Below are 14966 nucleotides of genomic sequence, written 5' to 3' on the forward strand. Positions count from 1 at the left end.
GTGATAAACACCCCTTCAAATTAGGAGGCTTCAATCTTATACTAATGGCAGTCAAAGTATAAGATTAAGGGGTGTTTGAATTTGGGAAAGATTTTAGAAACATAGGGGGGGGGAGCTGATGTCTTCGTATAGTGTGGCATGTGATTATGTGAGTAATTTTTATGCTAAAGTAAAAATAATTCTGGCCCAAAATATTTATGCCTTTCTAGCTTTTGATTGGGTTTGATCTTTAAAATGGCTAGTTTAACAACACTATTTTCTAAAAAAAAAGTTTATTTTCATTAAAAAATAGAAATTTCTCGAAAAAATAAAGTTATTAAACTAGCACTAAAAATAAAAGTAGGTTAAAAAACTCAACTAACAAACCATGAGATCGTCTCCGGTAGGAATGAAAACGAACGGAACAATCTCTTTCCTATTTCTGTTGCTACATTTTATCACCGAAAACGGGATTAGATCCGGAATAGTCGGGTACGAAAACGGTAGCGGGATAAACGGGTATACGAAAACGAACGGATCGAAAATATTAAGCGAAACTTGTAATTTAGTATATCCACACACATGATATTAATGACTGACTAGCAGGACAATAATATGAAACAAATAGATATATAGAGATAATATTTTCATTGTTGTTTTTTTACTAGCAGTGTACATATAGCTACGGTCGATGTTATTTGAGCCTTTAGACCATTTATTATTGAAGAGCGCCGGTGGCTAGAATAATTGTTTATGTTATAATATAAAACTTAAGATGCTTTAGTTTATGCACTAACGTATATTGAGTCATCTCAGTTTCTTAAATACGAAAAATATAGGTTAAATTTGGAAAACGGGATTTCGCTAAAACGGACGGAACATACCCTCTCTTATTGAGTCATCTCAGTTTCTTAAATACGAAAATAATATAGATTAAATCTGGGAAACGGGATTTCGCTAAAACGGACGGTACCCTCTCTTGTTGTCCCTTTTCAATCCTAGTCTCCGGATCGCAGGTTCTCGTTGCATTGCAGCAGCTAGAGATGGCAATGGGTAAAAATCCGCTGGGTATTACTTGCCCAAACCCATACCCGCGAAGAAAAAATACGCCCGCTAAAAAACCCATACCCATGACGGGTATAAAATTTTGCCCAAACCCATACCCATGCGTGTTTCGGGTACCCAACGGGTTTCCCATACCCACTAACATCAACATAAAAAATAATTCATCATGTAAATGACAATCAATACATTAATAAGCTAACATAAAAGAAACAAGTGATAACTAATTTTAGCCTAAAATTTGTTACATGAAGTTTATTTCAATTAGAACATATTCAATTAATAATATTATGAGACATATTTATAAGGAATGTTGATTTTAAGGCGGGTTTTAAAAACCCATGGGTTTGCGGGTATGGGTAGTGGAAGAACAAACTCATGCCCACGTACCCGTTGGGTTTCTATTTGAACTCATTAACAAACTCATGGATAGAGAAATTGACCCAAACCCATACCCTAATAGAGCAAAAACCTACCGGGTTTCGGGTAGCGGGTACCCATTGCCATCTCTAGCAGCAGCACGCAGGTGTGCTGTGACGGTGTGACACTGCCACTGGGCCACCGGGGTACGTCCATGGCTTTGCCTTTGTGGTGGTGGATTCCTTTCTCCGGCCAGTGGTGCTTCCAACTTTGCGTCGCCGTCGTGTCTCCTTCATCTTCACCCTCCTCCTCCGGCCTCCAGTACTCTGTCTCTTTCCCCAGAGTGCTGGCCAGGTGGCCAGGTGGCCAGGTGTCCCTTCAGTTTTCTTGCATTCAAGGCACTGAAGCAGCCCAAATGAAACTGTCAGCTTGGGCTGCTCAGTTGAGTTGACATTTGTTTGCTCAAAATACAAATCTGCTGCCCGAACACTGACACACTCCCCCCCCCCCCCCAAGGTTAACGACCGTTTCCCGGCCGAACTGAATCCTGCCAGCCGTCATGCCCACTTCTTCCCAAGGTTGACGAACGTCCTGGGCATGACATCTCACGAGCAGTCCAGTCCAATGCTAGACGAAGCACCACAGCGAGATTCAGTAATAAACTTGTTCAAACCAGTAAATTTTGGGAAACCAAGGAGAGTGCGGTTGACAGATCTGCCAGAATCTAGCAGTTGAATTCAAAAAAAAAAAAAAAAAAAACTTAACAACAGTACACAAATCTAATTCCTCCAAGCAGGCTGCTTTAATTTGGGCGACCTAGCTAGGATGACCTGCATACTTGTACTGCCCCCCTGCGTTGTTGGATGCATGATGACTAAGACATCCCACGTTGCAGTCGCATTGGCGCCATTGCTACCTCTTTTGCCTAACAGGTGACGAGCCTGCGCCACCTCTTTCACAGCCTCGGAGATTCCTTCTCCTTCAGTAGAGGAAAGGGGAAACGGTCAGTAATCAGAAGCGATAGTCTTCCTACGACAGTAACAAGACTGCACGAAATTTCAGTGGAGGTATATAGTTTTCGGTGGTGCAAAGTACCTTTCGGCCATTATCCCCCTTGATGCCACGCCTGGAAGCACCACTGATACTAGCGGCACCCTTCAGATAGCTCTTGGCGCAGGAGTCTGCGGCGGCGGCGGCGCTCTGGTAGGCAGGCTGGAGCTTGCCGCCCTCCTCTTGTGATCTTGGAGGGCTTATGGTTGTTCGGGCAACGTAGGATGCTGCTCTCTGCTCTTCGCTGTCAGAGTCCTGACTGTGGCCATCTTCTGATGAGCAGACTCGCTCCCTGTCACAGTTACAGAACCACATTAAGCCAGTAGAAGAAGAAAAATTCAAAACTTACGCTACCCTGTAACTGCAACGATCAATGGTGTCGTGTATATGCCTCGGCAGAGATGTGGGCTGCCTTCGCGGCGGGGTGCTAGCTACTCCTCTCCTGTAGTTCTCCTCGAGATGAGCAAACTGTCGCTGGAAGCGATCGACCCCACTGCAATGGTGTAGCGTTAGCGAAAAGTGCCACTGTTTCAGGTATTAGACAAGAAATTAAAAGACAGTGAGGCATTGAGCATCAAGCTATAAAAAGTGCAGAGGCCTATGGTAGATGTACTTCTGCACTGAACTAAACAGGAGAAATCAATAGTGCAAATCTGCACCTTGGGTATAGGAAGTGAATCTGATCTCCACCTTCGATGTACTCCTGAAGCATCTGGGGATGGTACTCCAAAATCTGTTTGCAGCGAGAAGATCATAAAACCAATATTGACTGAGTAACTTATGGTCTACCCAGGATATAAATGGCTACATACCTCCCGATATATCATTTCTCTCACACCAGCCTTTGTTAGTTTCCTTCCCTCGAATTCAAAGTCAACCTTCGAAATTGGTTGTGCTGAAGGCTCAAGTTCCAATTTAGAAAGGCCACTGAAGTATGGATCAGCTAAAGCCTGGACAGAGATTACAGAGATATAAACTTTTACGCATGTGCACTCATGAGGAATAACATGTTTTGCCCCCAAAGAGTATACCTCTTCAGCAGTAGGTCGATCTTTCGGGTCAAATGCAAGTAAACGCTCTAGCAACCGGAGAGCCAGAGGATCGGCATTACGGAACTTATGAGAAAATGGAATAGGGCGCTTCCTCGGCATGCCAAGCAAATATTCCCTGGCCTTATCACTGTGAATCTGGATGTTACAGAAAATATGGAGATCGTCATCTGAATACTGATGTCCTAATACAAAATGTCGGTAGAAAGCAAAATCACAAATTCACAAGGATGTAGGTTGTGTTTGGTTTATGGCATCTTCTAAGCCAAAATTTGGTGGCCATGGATTTGGTCAACTTTAGCCACCAAATGAACTAAGATGGCCAAAAGAAGAGGGCACCAAGCCAAATTTTTTGCATCCAACCAAATAGTGGCCAAAATTGGTCAAAGTAGCCAAAACTGGGACTGACTAGCTTCACTACATGTAGCAAAACTAACTGATTTTTAAGAGACCCAACCAGATCATATTCACATCTTGATAATATTTATTTATGCCACTTCGTTGTGGTGTTAACTTTACTAATTGATTTGATTAAAACACAGAACATCTCCTACAACAAGAGAATCCATTCACACACAAACAGCTTTCCTTAATGCAATGGCACACCGAGTTTTAATCAACGTTTGATGAACAAATAATTCTACAACACACTAATATAGAGAGAGCACCCACAAAGAACCGATTGTTGTCTCTTTACTGTCTGAGATCACATTTATTCATGCCACTTCGTTTTAAATAAACAAAATATGTTTTTTTAAAAAAAAAACTCGGCCGAGGAGGGAAAGATCGCCCTCCCAGTATTAAATTAAGAAAAGACCGAAACATGGTATAGACCGAGAAAACCACCGAACCCTAACCCTCATCACTAACGGGCCGATCAACTACCCACTCTGCAACGGCCTAGCTGGAGGGTGGCGCGCAGGATTCCGATCCCCGAGAGCGGGCGGGGCACAACGAGGGGATTTTTTTAACCAAGCCCGAAATTCGCCCCCGAGGGGGATCGATCCCGGGACCTGTAGGTGCTACTTGAAAGCCTTAACCATTACGCTTATGCCACTTTCGCAAAATATGTTCTAAAAGAAAACTACCAAGTATGTGACAGAAAAAATAGTTGAAGTTATGCATACATATGTTCGCATACCTGGGATAAGGATCTAAACGATGGTGTTCCAAGGAGATCTGTTATTAAGTCTAATTGGTGCACAACATTCCTCCCAGGAAACAATGGCGTTCCGGTGAGAACTTCAGCAAAAATGCACCCTATACTCCAAATATCAATTGCAGGGGTGTACTGTACATACAAATTTAGTAGTGTTGGTGAAGATGATAAAATAGGAAGATGTTAACAAGAACTTTGCAAAAAAATAAATTAATAGTGCCCAGTGCAGCGAAGCTTCAGCATTTCTTAGAAAGATTTTCTCTTTGGTACAGAACACCAAGACCAATCATTCAAAGAAGTAACAAGAAATGTCCAGAAAGGTGTATCACTGTAATGGTAAAAGTCTAACTACATGATCCATGCCACATATTTGTCCATCATAAGAATTCCAGTAAGACCAGAAGCTAAAGGCCAGCTTACACTGGAGAAAAAGGAGCCACATAATTCAGGAGCCCGGTACCACCTTGTTGCGACATAATCCTTCAAGTTGCAAGCACAATAGTTAATGAAATAAGGGGCAAAAAAATGATTGAATACAAAATTGATGGAAAGGATCTTACTGTCCAATAGATAGCTGAAAGAGAGTCGTTAAATGATGCACGTGCAAGTCCAAAGTCGCAGATCTTTAGTTTGCTGTCTGAATTGGCCAGTATGTTCCTGGGCTTTAAATCACGATGAAATACATGGGCTGCAGTGTTATAGGTTACATATATCAGAAAGATAGGGGTGACTGTTGATGTTGATGATGAGGTGAATTATTTAATATGTTCCTAACAAACCTGAATGCATGTACTTGAGAGCACGAATAAGTTGATACAGGAAAAAGCGGTGATGCTCTGGAGTCAGGTTATCATTTGCTTTGATCACTTGATGCAGGTCAGACTCCATGAGCTCAAAAACAACATAGATATCTTTGAACTCCCTTCGGGTAGGGGGCAACATAATGTGCTTAATCTGGACTATGTTTGGGTGACGAAGCAGACGAAGAAGCTTGATTTCCCGCAAAATGCGAGCAGCATCCGAGACATTACCAAAAATATCATTTATCTTCTTGATCGCAACCCGCTCCCCAGTGTGACTATCAATTGCAGCAGCAACTACTCCATAACTTCCCTTACCAATGACCTCTTGGATTTGATACTGACTCGCCTCCCCATATTCCGTGAAGAAGTCCATGTCCAGTGTTCTGTAAACATCATAATTTGTACTAGGTTTTTATGTCTAAAAATGAATCTGCAATAAGTTGAAAACATATAAAGAGAGCATACTAGGCTGAAGAAATAACTATACAAGACAAAACAAGAATCTGCTGAATCGCACAAACCATAGTGGTACAAAAAAAGTGTACATACGACAGACATGAGGTCAAGGAAGCACAAAGAAGGATATTTCGAAGCACCAATGACAAGCAAGTTCATGAATTTGAAAGGCATAGCATTAGAAATAGAACTACTGATATATCTCATGTAACATCAGACTGTTGTACCTAAGAAACTACCAAGTGATGAATCTAGTAATAAAGAAACAAATCAACTAGGAGATATATGAGCATTTAACAATTACAAGGATGCCATGATGAAGAAAAAACGCAGTGAATAACCTCTGCCAACTACTGAATCATAAAAGCTGAAGAAAAAACATTCATAGCAGATGGTACATATTTTACAAAATTATCAGTACACATAGCACGACTTCTGTAAGAAAAGAAAAGAAAAGTGTGCGGCCTGCATACTGCATAATCAGTGCAAAAAAGGAAGGAAGAGGAAAGATGAGATTTAAAAGTCGATGATGAAACACAAGGCCACAAGGAAACATCAGCACAGTACAGCTAGATTGAAGAAAGCAGTTTAACTTAGATCTAAATAGATCTAGATATAGAATTATGAGGGAATACTAGATTTGAACTATGTATGGAATGTATTGAATTACATGATAAATTGATAAGATTACTTCCGTCGCATGCTTAAGTGGAAACGATTTAGTCCGCACCAAAGGTGAGGTGATAAGCTGATTGGGATCCAGTGGAAGTCCACGCACCAAGCCCACAAAGGTATTGTCTGATGCCACAGCAAGCAAAATAGTTGATACAGAGAATGAACAGGGAGATTTTTTTTGGGGGGGGGGGGGGGGGGGGGGGATGGGGGCACAAAGAGTATTAACGAACAATGAGGCGAAGAGTACCAACGAACGACGGAGTGAAGAGTATCAACGAACGACGAAGCGGCGCTAGAGATCGAGAGAGTGGGTAGAGGAAGGGGAAAGTGAAATGGGAAGAGAAATAAGAGGGGTAAAGCTGTCCAAAAAATATGGGTATATATTAATTAACAATGAAGAGAGAAATGGGGTTCCAGCCATCCACACCCTATCTGATGCATCACCATTTAAACGTGACATGATTTTCACCCTGGATATGGAAAAAACGAAGAATTCGTGCGACAAAAGGGAACAGATCCCAGATCCACAAATCCAGAGAAAAATGCAGAAAAATCCAAATATTTTTAGACTGTTGGCAAAATAAATTACATACTTCAGAAATAATCTTGAAGCTTTTGCTAAAATCCAGTTTGACACCAATGGAATTTGGTAATGTTCTTGTTAAAGGTAGAGACCACATGGCATTGATCCGCATTCATAATTTCATTTAGTGTTGTGGTGGTGCTTATAACATTACAAGATGCTAAAATTTTAGTAGTAATATAGTATTGTATTCTAAGATGTATAAGAATTGCCTAGGTACTACAAAGTTTACTAAATCAATGTCACATGATCAAAGTGGCATCTGTATTGACTATTGAGGCAAAACCACCCAAAGTCAAAAAGTGCATGGTATATGGAGGGAAATTTAAATAAAAAATTAACATAGTTCAGTTAAGCTAAGCCCAATAGTTATTTTCTTATTCCTTGCATTCCCTGGCAACTTCCTCCAGTAGTCCAGTAAAAAGGAACACACTTTCAACCTTTCCATTAATATTATATTTTCATCATGAACTAAATACTGCAATTCATTTTTGCTCGATCACGAAGTAGCCGGAGTCCGAAGACATGTGTTCCTTTCCCTATCCTGTTCCCCAGCATCAAGAAAGTATGCAAACAGCTTATTTCAATTTATTGCTCCTTCCTCATTAACTTCCAAATATTGGACGCACGCTCTATAACTTCTCATTAGTCACTATTACAAAGAATCAAAAAACTTTAGCCAGGAAACAACACAGCAGTGTTGTCTCCGATCGTGATGATGAAACCACTACAAACCAAACAACCAACTAAGCAACCGCCACGTGTTCAGGTTGCAGCGCAGGTTCACCACTCTTTGACGTTGCTCGCAAGTAGCATCATAGCATGTGGTCTGTTGAAGCACATGTGCATGGTGCACCGAATGCTCTAGTGGTGATACCTTCAGTTCCCAATGTAATGGGACTTTGTGAGCTGGACTTCATATTTTTATCCAATAATCACTTGAACTAGAATGAATCAGGCCTAAGCCCTGTTTAGCTAGATGGCTTGAACGTTGTGAAAAACATGGCTTGACTGCTCATTATGCAACACCCCACAGCACAGAAGAGCACATTTTGAGCATAAGGGGTAGGCAATAGACATCAAAAGTAACAACTCAACAGGTGCTAAGCTAGAAGGTGAACATAGAGAAATGGAGATAAGGGTTAAATCAACCAAACTAGAATGGGAGCAAGAACAATGAATAAATACCGAATCTAGAACTCGCTCGGTAACAGATGTGTCTCAAATGAAGAGGGCCTGCAGCGAAAAAAACATACATGTAATAGGAGATTTGAGCTGCACCGACCAAGTAATCATACAGCAAGAGCAATACACGGAGAAGCCGACATGAGGTACGCAAAACTGCAAAGGCTTTTCGAGGAAACTAGTCGAACCATAGTGCCTTCTTTAAAAGAGTCTACAGGATGCTCATGGATTCAGCCGGAAAATAGTGAAGCGAGCAAAACAACATAAGGCCAGTAGCTATATATCGTTTCTCTTATTAACATCCTGCCCCAGCCTAAATAGAGAATGTGATCTCCACGAGAAGTCAAACTTATCAAATATTTAAAAGGAACTGGCTCCTTGGTGCAAGGCAGGCCATTTCTTATCGGTGGAATTAGCCAACAGCATGAGAAGGACAAGGACACCTGCGCTAGCACGGGACAATCCAAGCAAAAGTCAGAGTGAAACTAGTACGGTACGGATAGGGGTTATAGTAAAGCATCAAATAAAGGTTGACTTGATGAGGATGATGATAAAGGGTATGATATGAAAAGAGAAAAGAGCACGAGTTCCACATAAGGATGGGAGAAAACGCACCTTCCTGGAGCAAGCAACAGCCGGAACCAATCCAATCCGGATGAGAGGCTGCATGGTCAGAGACGAGCACTTACCAATCGAATGGAGCAATTCCCACGGCACACATGACAACGAAAAAGAATATATTCAAGCAAATGGACAGCACGGGTGGAGTGTGGGGGGGCGGCGCGTGGGCAGAAGTCGTATTGTTTCAGAACACCCACACCAGAAGCCACCTAACGAGCGAGCTAGTAGCAGCGCGGCGCCGCTAGGCGGACGCCAGAATAAGCATCAGGAACTCCACTTCAGGTGAATTATTAGAGGGGAGGGAAATCTTGGACAGGAGGGAAAGGTGCAGGATCGCGGTGAGAAAGAGAGATCACAGCAACAAAAATTCAGCGCATCCGGACAAAGTTGGTTGAAGACGCGCTCCAGTTGGTGATGCCCCACCCCCCGCTCGTCAGCTAACCAACAGGCACGCACTACGCTGTATATACTAGTACTAGCGGGCTAGCGGCTAGCTTTAGCGGCGAAGAAATTTGGGTGACGCTGCACTGCACCGCACCAGCCCACCGAGGAAACATCGCGCGGGCACCAAGCAGTCAAAGATGAGAAAGTGCTCCACCCCAATCTAGATGGCAGGTTGCCCGAGCGTCCCGGAAGGAGCAGAGGACTCCATCCACGGCATGGGACGGGACGGGATGGGATGGGATGGGACGGGATGGGACACGCGGGGTTGTTGGGATTGACCTCGACGTGATTGGAACAGGACAGGATCACAGGACTGACCTTGTAGCGGCGGTGCCATCTCGCGCATCTTGCGGACGCCGGCGGGTGGCGGGTGATGAAGACGAGGCCCGGATTCTAGACCCCCGTCGGATCACGCGGCGCCGACCACGACGAGCGCCCCGGAGGCGGAGGCGGCTGCGGACTCCGTGTCTCCGTCGACGAGGGTAGGACCATATCGCCTCGACGGCAACGGCAGCGCGGTTCTCGCCGACGTCGCTTCCGTCTCCGGCGAGTTGCACGGCCCACGCGAAGCACAGCGGCAGAGGTGGGCTGGGCCGCTGCCATCGCCGCCTCCAGGAAAATGGGCTACTCCTCTAGCGAGTTAAATCGCATTCAAAGCTTCTTCAGAGCTAATTTCGCAACCCTATTTTTATAAAAGATTTTCATTTTCCTAAATAAAATTAGTTATTTTTTCCTTTAGAAACTAGCCTTAAAAGCTTACCATCATCTTTTTTTATCATATTTTTTTCTATATATACTCCGTAAATACGCAAAGAGATCATAAAAGTACTTTTGTAAACTGAATGTTTGGATAGCATATGAGGCCCGTTCGATTATTACGGATTGTTTAGCTGAAATAGTTTTCTCTAATTTATATGGACTTTCCAGTTGTAATCCGCACAAACAAATAAGGTCTAACTGGAGAGAAAAATTCCAAATTAGCATTCGCTGTCCAGATGCAACTGATAACAAGCACCCCAAAAAAAGGCACAGGGTTGATGGTTTCAAGCGTGCATCAGAAACCAAAAAGAGGCACAACCTTAACACAACAGCAGCAACAGCCTTTTAGTCCTTTACAGACGCTGCTCGTGCTCCAGTTCCTGGAGTTAAAATCAGATCCCTGCTTCGTTTCCAACCATCTTCTACAGTATCAGAACAGGGCACATGGCACACGCATATAGATAGATAGATACACAAAAATTGGGAGCAGCTGATGGTGAATGTGACGCAGCTGCGGAATTCCCTTTGCCGGCTGCTCTGATCTGACGGGGGCGCGGCAGCACTTCTACTTCGATGAGGCCTTGTGGAGCTTGTCAAACGAAGGGTGTCTCAGGATCTCCTTTGCTGAAGGCCGCCTCACCGGATCAGGGTCCATCATAGACTGAAAACAGACAGCGACAGAATGTGAGGCTATTTTTTTCACGTGTTACTTGACATGCTACAAAGAAATGTTTCTGTGCAATGGACGTCGGAGTTTGCTGCTAAGGTCATGTGGTGTGGACATACGAAGTCCTCCACAGTTGTAAACCAGCAAGCAGAAACAGAGAGATAACAGCTCCAACTTTAAGCAACCAAATAGGTATGTAGAAAAGGAAATTTACTATCAACTTTAAGCAACAACAGAATCAGATGTACCAGTTCCAATGTTATGTACCAGTTCCAACAACAGAATAAAGGTCAAACAAAGTAAGTAGCTGGGAAGGAGAAGCCACATGTTATACCTTGATTAAACTTTGAAACTGCATCGGGCACCCTGGAAGCAATGCGATCTTACCCTCTCTAATGCTTGTAAAGTGAGATCCAGACTCAGGAAGCGGGGTGCCTCTTATTAGCTCATAGACGGCTGCCCCAAGAGAAAAGATATCAACCTTGTCAAGATGCTCATACTTATCATTCAGCATTTCCGGAGGCATATAGCGTGAATCTCCATCTTCAATTGCTAGACTCCGGTTAACAAGTGTAGCACAGCCAAAATCCCCGAGCTTATAAATACCATTTCTGACATATATGTTATCAGGCTTCACATCAAGGTGTGCTATGCCACGTTCGTGCATGAAATCCAAGCCTTTGCAGATCTTAGGATTCACAAAGCTCACTGTTAGTATTGTAACCAAGGTACATATGAAAAGTATAAGATAAAAAAATGTTTTCTGGTGGAGTGAACCGGATAAGTTTTTTAATAAAGAACCAGAAATAATTAAAAGGAATGATGCTGAATGAACTTCACAGGGGGGCTAAAAAAGAAACATCACTAATGCATGTCCAACAGAACATAGGTTTACATATTTCCCCACTTGATATAAAAAACTTTGAAATTGATCAATTCAATAGTTCAATTCTAAAACTTGCACAAGTCGAACATATTTGGACTTCGTAGATCATACACTACAAAACTGGCATGCATCCTATATTTCTTTGCATTTTATATGGGTTTGACTTGGTCAACATGCTGGAGTGGTAGACCTAATTATAACATCAAACTACCAAATACATCAATCCAATCTCTCTTTAATTCAAACTAGGGCAAATCAATGTGTTTTTCTCCAATTTTGTTGTGACAGTTTTGTAAACCACATTATTAGTTCCCGGAATACATTCCTTCTGAACCAAATTAGCAGACTAAAATGAGTTAATGCTTATAGATGCTAAGATGTGAAACATCCTGAATGAGTAGTTCCATGTTTCTACAGAATTATTGGTAAAAAAAACAGAAGTGTTAAGACTTAGGCCTCTTATCCTACGAGACCAGGCTCGGTGACAAAGAAGGAATAAAATTGGTAAACAACAAAACCACAAACCTGATACAACAGTTCCAGGGCTTCCCCACGCTTCACTGGCTGGTTCCGATTCATAGATAGACAGCGGTCGCAGAGTTCCATCTGAATATAAAGTTGCTCATTCTCAAACCAAGAGGTGAAATATCGAACTATGTTCTCGTGAGAACCTGAAAAGACACGGTACAGATGTTATAACCATCTTAGCAAATGCAGCTGAAAATGAAGTGCCAAAAGTTTATTGTGTGACCTAAGGCTGCCATAGCTTGGACTTCTTTCACTGCTTGCCTCCTGCAACAGATTATACAACATGCAACATCAGTTGATGAATAATCCTGTTCCTGGTGAAAAAAAATACCACTAAGAAACTACCTTTCCATATCATTATGCAATTGCTTGATGCTCCGTTTAACAGCATACAAGCACCCGTCTATCCTATTCAGAACTTTGAACACAACACTGAAGTTGCCATAACCAATTTTCTGCAAATTAAGCATGCCGCTATATCAGTGAATAAAACCATTGATCATGTTGGATTATATATTCAGAGCATACCTCTATTTCATGGAAATCAGTTCGATAGCGTGAAAGACCATTACCACCAATTGAAGGAGAAAATACTTCATACATTACACAAATAAAAATTAGTTAGCTCTGTCTGAACGTTTATGATAAAGACACAGATATCGATAATTTTTATTACACTAAGGCTGAAAAAAGGCATGTTATAGTACATATAAGATGTACAAGTGACTCACATATGCATAACGGAGAAATGTACATACTTTTTTAATTAGTGATAGCACAAAATGCAATAGTGGTACCTGCTGAGTTGCACTGCCTCCCACCGTAAACAGCAGCATCTATGCATGGATCGGTATTGAGGTATGGATTCTTGACGCATGGCGGAGGCATCACCCGGCAACGCAGAGCCACTGCTGACTGGGAGACATAACCACCCCTCTTTTCCAGCGCAGGCTGCTTCGGCTGCTCTTCTTCCGAATCATCTCGAGTCAGGCTGTCAAACAGAACCGGCGTAATCTGATGGTCGAAAGAGAAGTCCGTAACCTCCCGAGCTTTGGGAGAACAATCTGCAGTTATTGGCATTCAGGCATTCACCCACTTAAGAGGGAGCAAGAAAACGGGCCAGCACATACCATGAAAGAATTGATTGAGTTTACAGCTGCTACTGTACTGACTACAGCTGGATCATCGGATATTGTGGCAGAAACGGATTCAGATTCCAATCAATCAGTAATCAGTTTGAGGGGTGGAATTCTCACTCACCGGTTCTGTACCGCTTGCTACGAGGGTTCGCTGACTTCTCCGGAGATTTTGGGCAGGGGATGTTCTCCTGCACGGAACCAAGCAAACAATGGAGCTCAACACGGCAGCACACTACCACTGCACTGGCATATATGATATACCCACGCTCAAAAAAAGAGAATAAAAGATCATCTTCCCCACCTTGTCGTCGTCGTCGAACTCGTTGGCCACCTGCGGCATCTCCGGCGTGATGTAGTCCGGGGTGCTGCAAACACAGGGAAGACGAGCAGGTTTAACATCTGAGACCACACGCACAGTGTCAGTGTCACTCAGTAAACCAACACAGAGGCTCGGTCCGGAACGTGCCAGAAGAAATCCTGGCTGAGGATGCAGCAATCCTTCTCCTCCATGGTCTCGTCTGCGTCCACCGGCGATGCCTGCGAGATCGGCGGCGGCGGCGGCGGCGGGGGCATAGATTGTGGCTCAGGAAGTCGCGGCGGCTGCGGGGTCGGGTCGGCGCGGTAGCAGCCCGACTCCTCTTCCTCTAGGAGCACCTCGAAGCGCGTGAGCCCGGATGCGGGGCGGCGGTCGGAGAGCAAGGAGGTGAGGGAGACGTGCTCCAGCTGCAGCGAGAGCTCTCCCGACGGCGACCTCCCGTCGGCCTTGGCGGGCTTGACCGCCGAGGCGGCCCCGGGCGCGGCGCGGCGCGCCTTGCCGCCGCGCGGCCGCGGGGTCTTGGTCCTCAGCATCGCCGGCGGACGAGCGAGTGAGCGCGGAGCGAGAGGGCGATCTCTCTCTCTCTCTCCCGCCACGACCCCTGTCTGTCGGCCCGTGGCTTTGGCAGATTCGTGCGGGAGAGGAGGCGAGATGGTGGGTGGGGTGGGGGATGCGATGCGACCGCACGGGGGATGGGTATCCACTGGCAGGACAGGACGAGGAAGTAGGAACGTGGGGGGACGGGGGAGAGAGGGGAGAGAGGCGAAAAAACGCGGACGGGGGATGGATAGGGGGAAAGGATTTTGAAATGAGTGAGTGCGCAACCACGCTGGTGGAATTGGCGGGAAGAGCCATTACTGCATTCGGCCGCCTCGGTCTCGGTCTCGGTCTCGGTCTCGGTCTCGGTATGGTCGCGGTCGGAATGCGTGTTGTCGGCCCGGGTGAAGCGTTTCTTTCCTGATGCGAATGTTGGGCCGGTCCAGCAACTGGTGGCTCTTTACCTACCGGTACCAAAGGAAATAAGTATTTCTATTCTATTTTTCTTGCCTCTTTTATGACAGGATGAAACAAGAGAAAATCTCTTCAATACCATCCAAACTTATATCAATCCCTTCAATGCCATCAGAATTTATAGGTTCCCTTCAATGTCATCAAATTTATATTTTAATCCCTTAAATGTCATTACCGTTAGTTTGGAGCTAACGCCGTTAGTTCAATTTAAAGTCAATCTCTACAATGCCATTA

General features: G+C 44.0%; 2 protein-coding genes across 17 annotated transcripts; both read right to left on the reverse strand.

Annotated features, from left to right (window-relative positions):
* Positions 1 to 2051: 2051 nt before the first annotated feature.
* On the reverse strand, positions 2052 to 10314 carry LOC100281768 (uncharacterized). Of its 16 annotated transcripts, XM_035966911.1 has the most exons (14): positions 9745 to 10314; positions 8977 to 9024; positions 6841 to 8412; positions 6589 to 6716; positions 5439 to 5845; positions 5220 to 5347; positions 5080 to 5139; positions 4642 to 4791; positions 3483 to 3638; positions 3264 to 3401; positions 3111 to 3184; positions 2843 to 2944; positions 2497 to 2743; positions 2052 to 2380 (listed from the first exon to the last, which is right to left on the reverse strand). In XM_035966911.1, exons 5-14 carry the CDS (start codon positions 5833 to 5835, stop codon positions 2357 to 2359), a joined length of 1476 nt encoding a protein of 491 aa, XP_035822804.1. In that variant the 5' UTR covers positions 5836 to 5845; positions 6589 to 6716; positions 6841 to 8412; positions 8977 to 9024; positions 9745 to 10314; the 3' UTR covers positions 2052 to 2356.
* An 84-nt stretch (positions 10315 to 10398) lies between these two features.
* Positions 10399 to 14419, reverse strand: LOC541768 (uncharacterized). The gene is given in 10 exon segments (NM_001348116.1): positions 10399 to 10846; positions 11187 to 11540; positions 12264 to 12409; positions 12490 to 12530; positions 12612 to 12721; positions 12795 to 12859; positions 13064 to 13330; positions 13527 to 13593; positions 13707 to 13770; positions 13872 to 14419. Coding segments are annotated over 10 exon segments (1593 nt in total). The 5' UTR covers positions 14255 to 14419; the 3' UTR covers positions 10399 to 10750.
* Positions 14420 to 14966: the final 547 nt, after the last annotated feature.

Source organism: Zea mays, chromosome 4 (assembly GCF_902167145.1).
Source record: "Zea mays cultivar B73 chromosome 4, Zm-B73-REFERENCE-NAM-5.0, whole genome shotgun sequence".
Lineage (NCBI taxonomy): Eukaryota > Viridiplantae > Streptophyta > Magnoliopsida > Poales > Poaceae > Zea > Zea mays.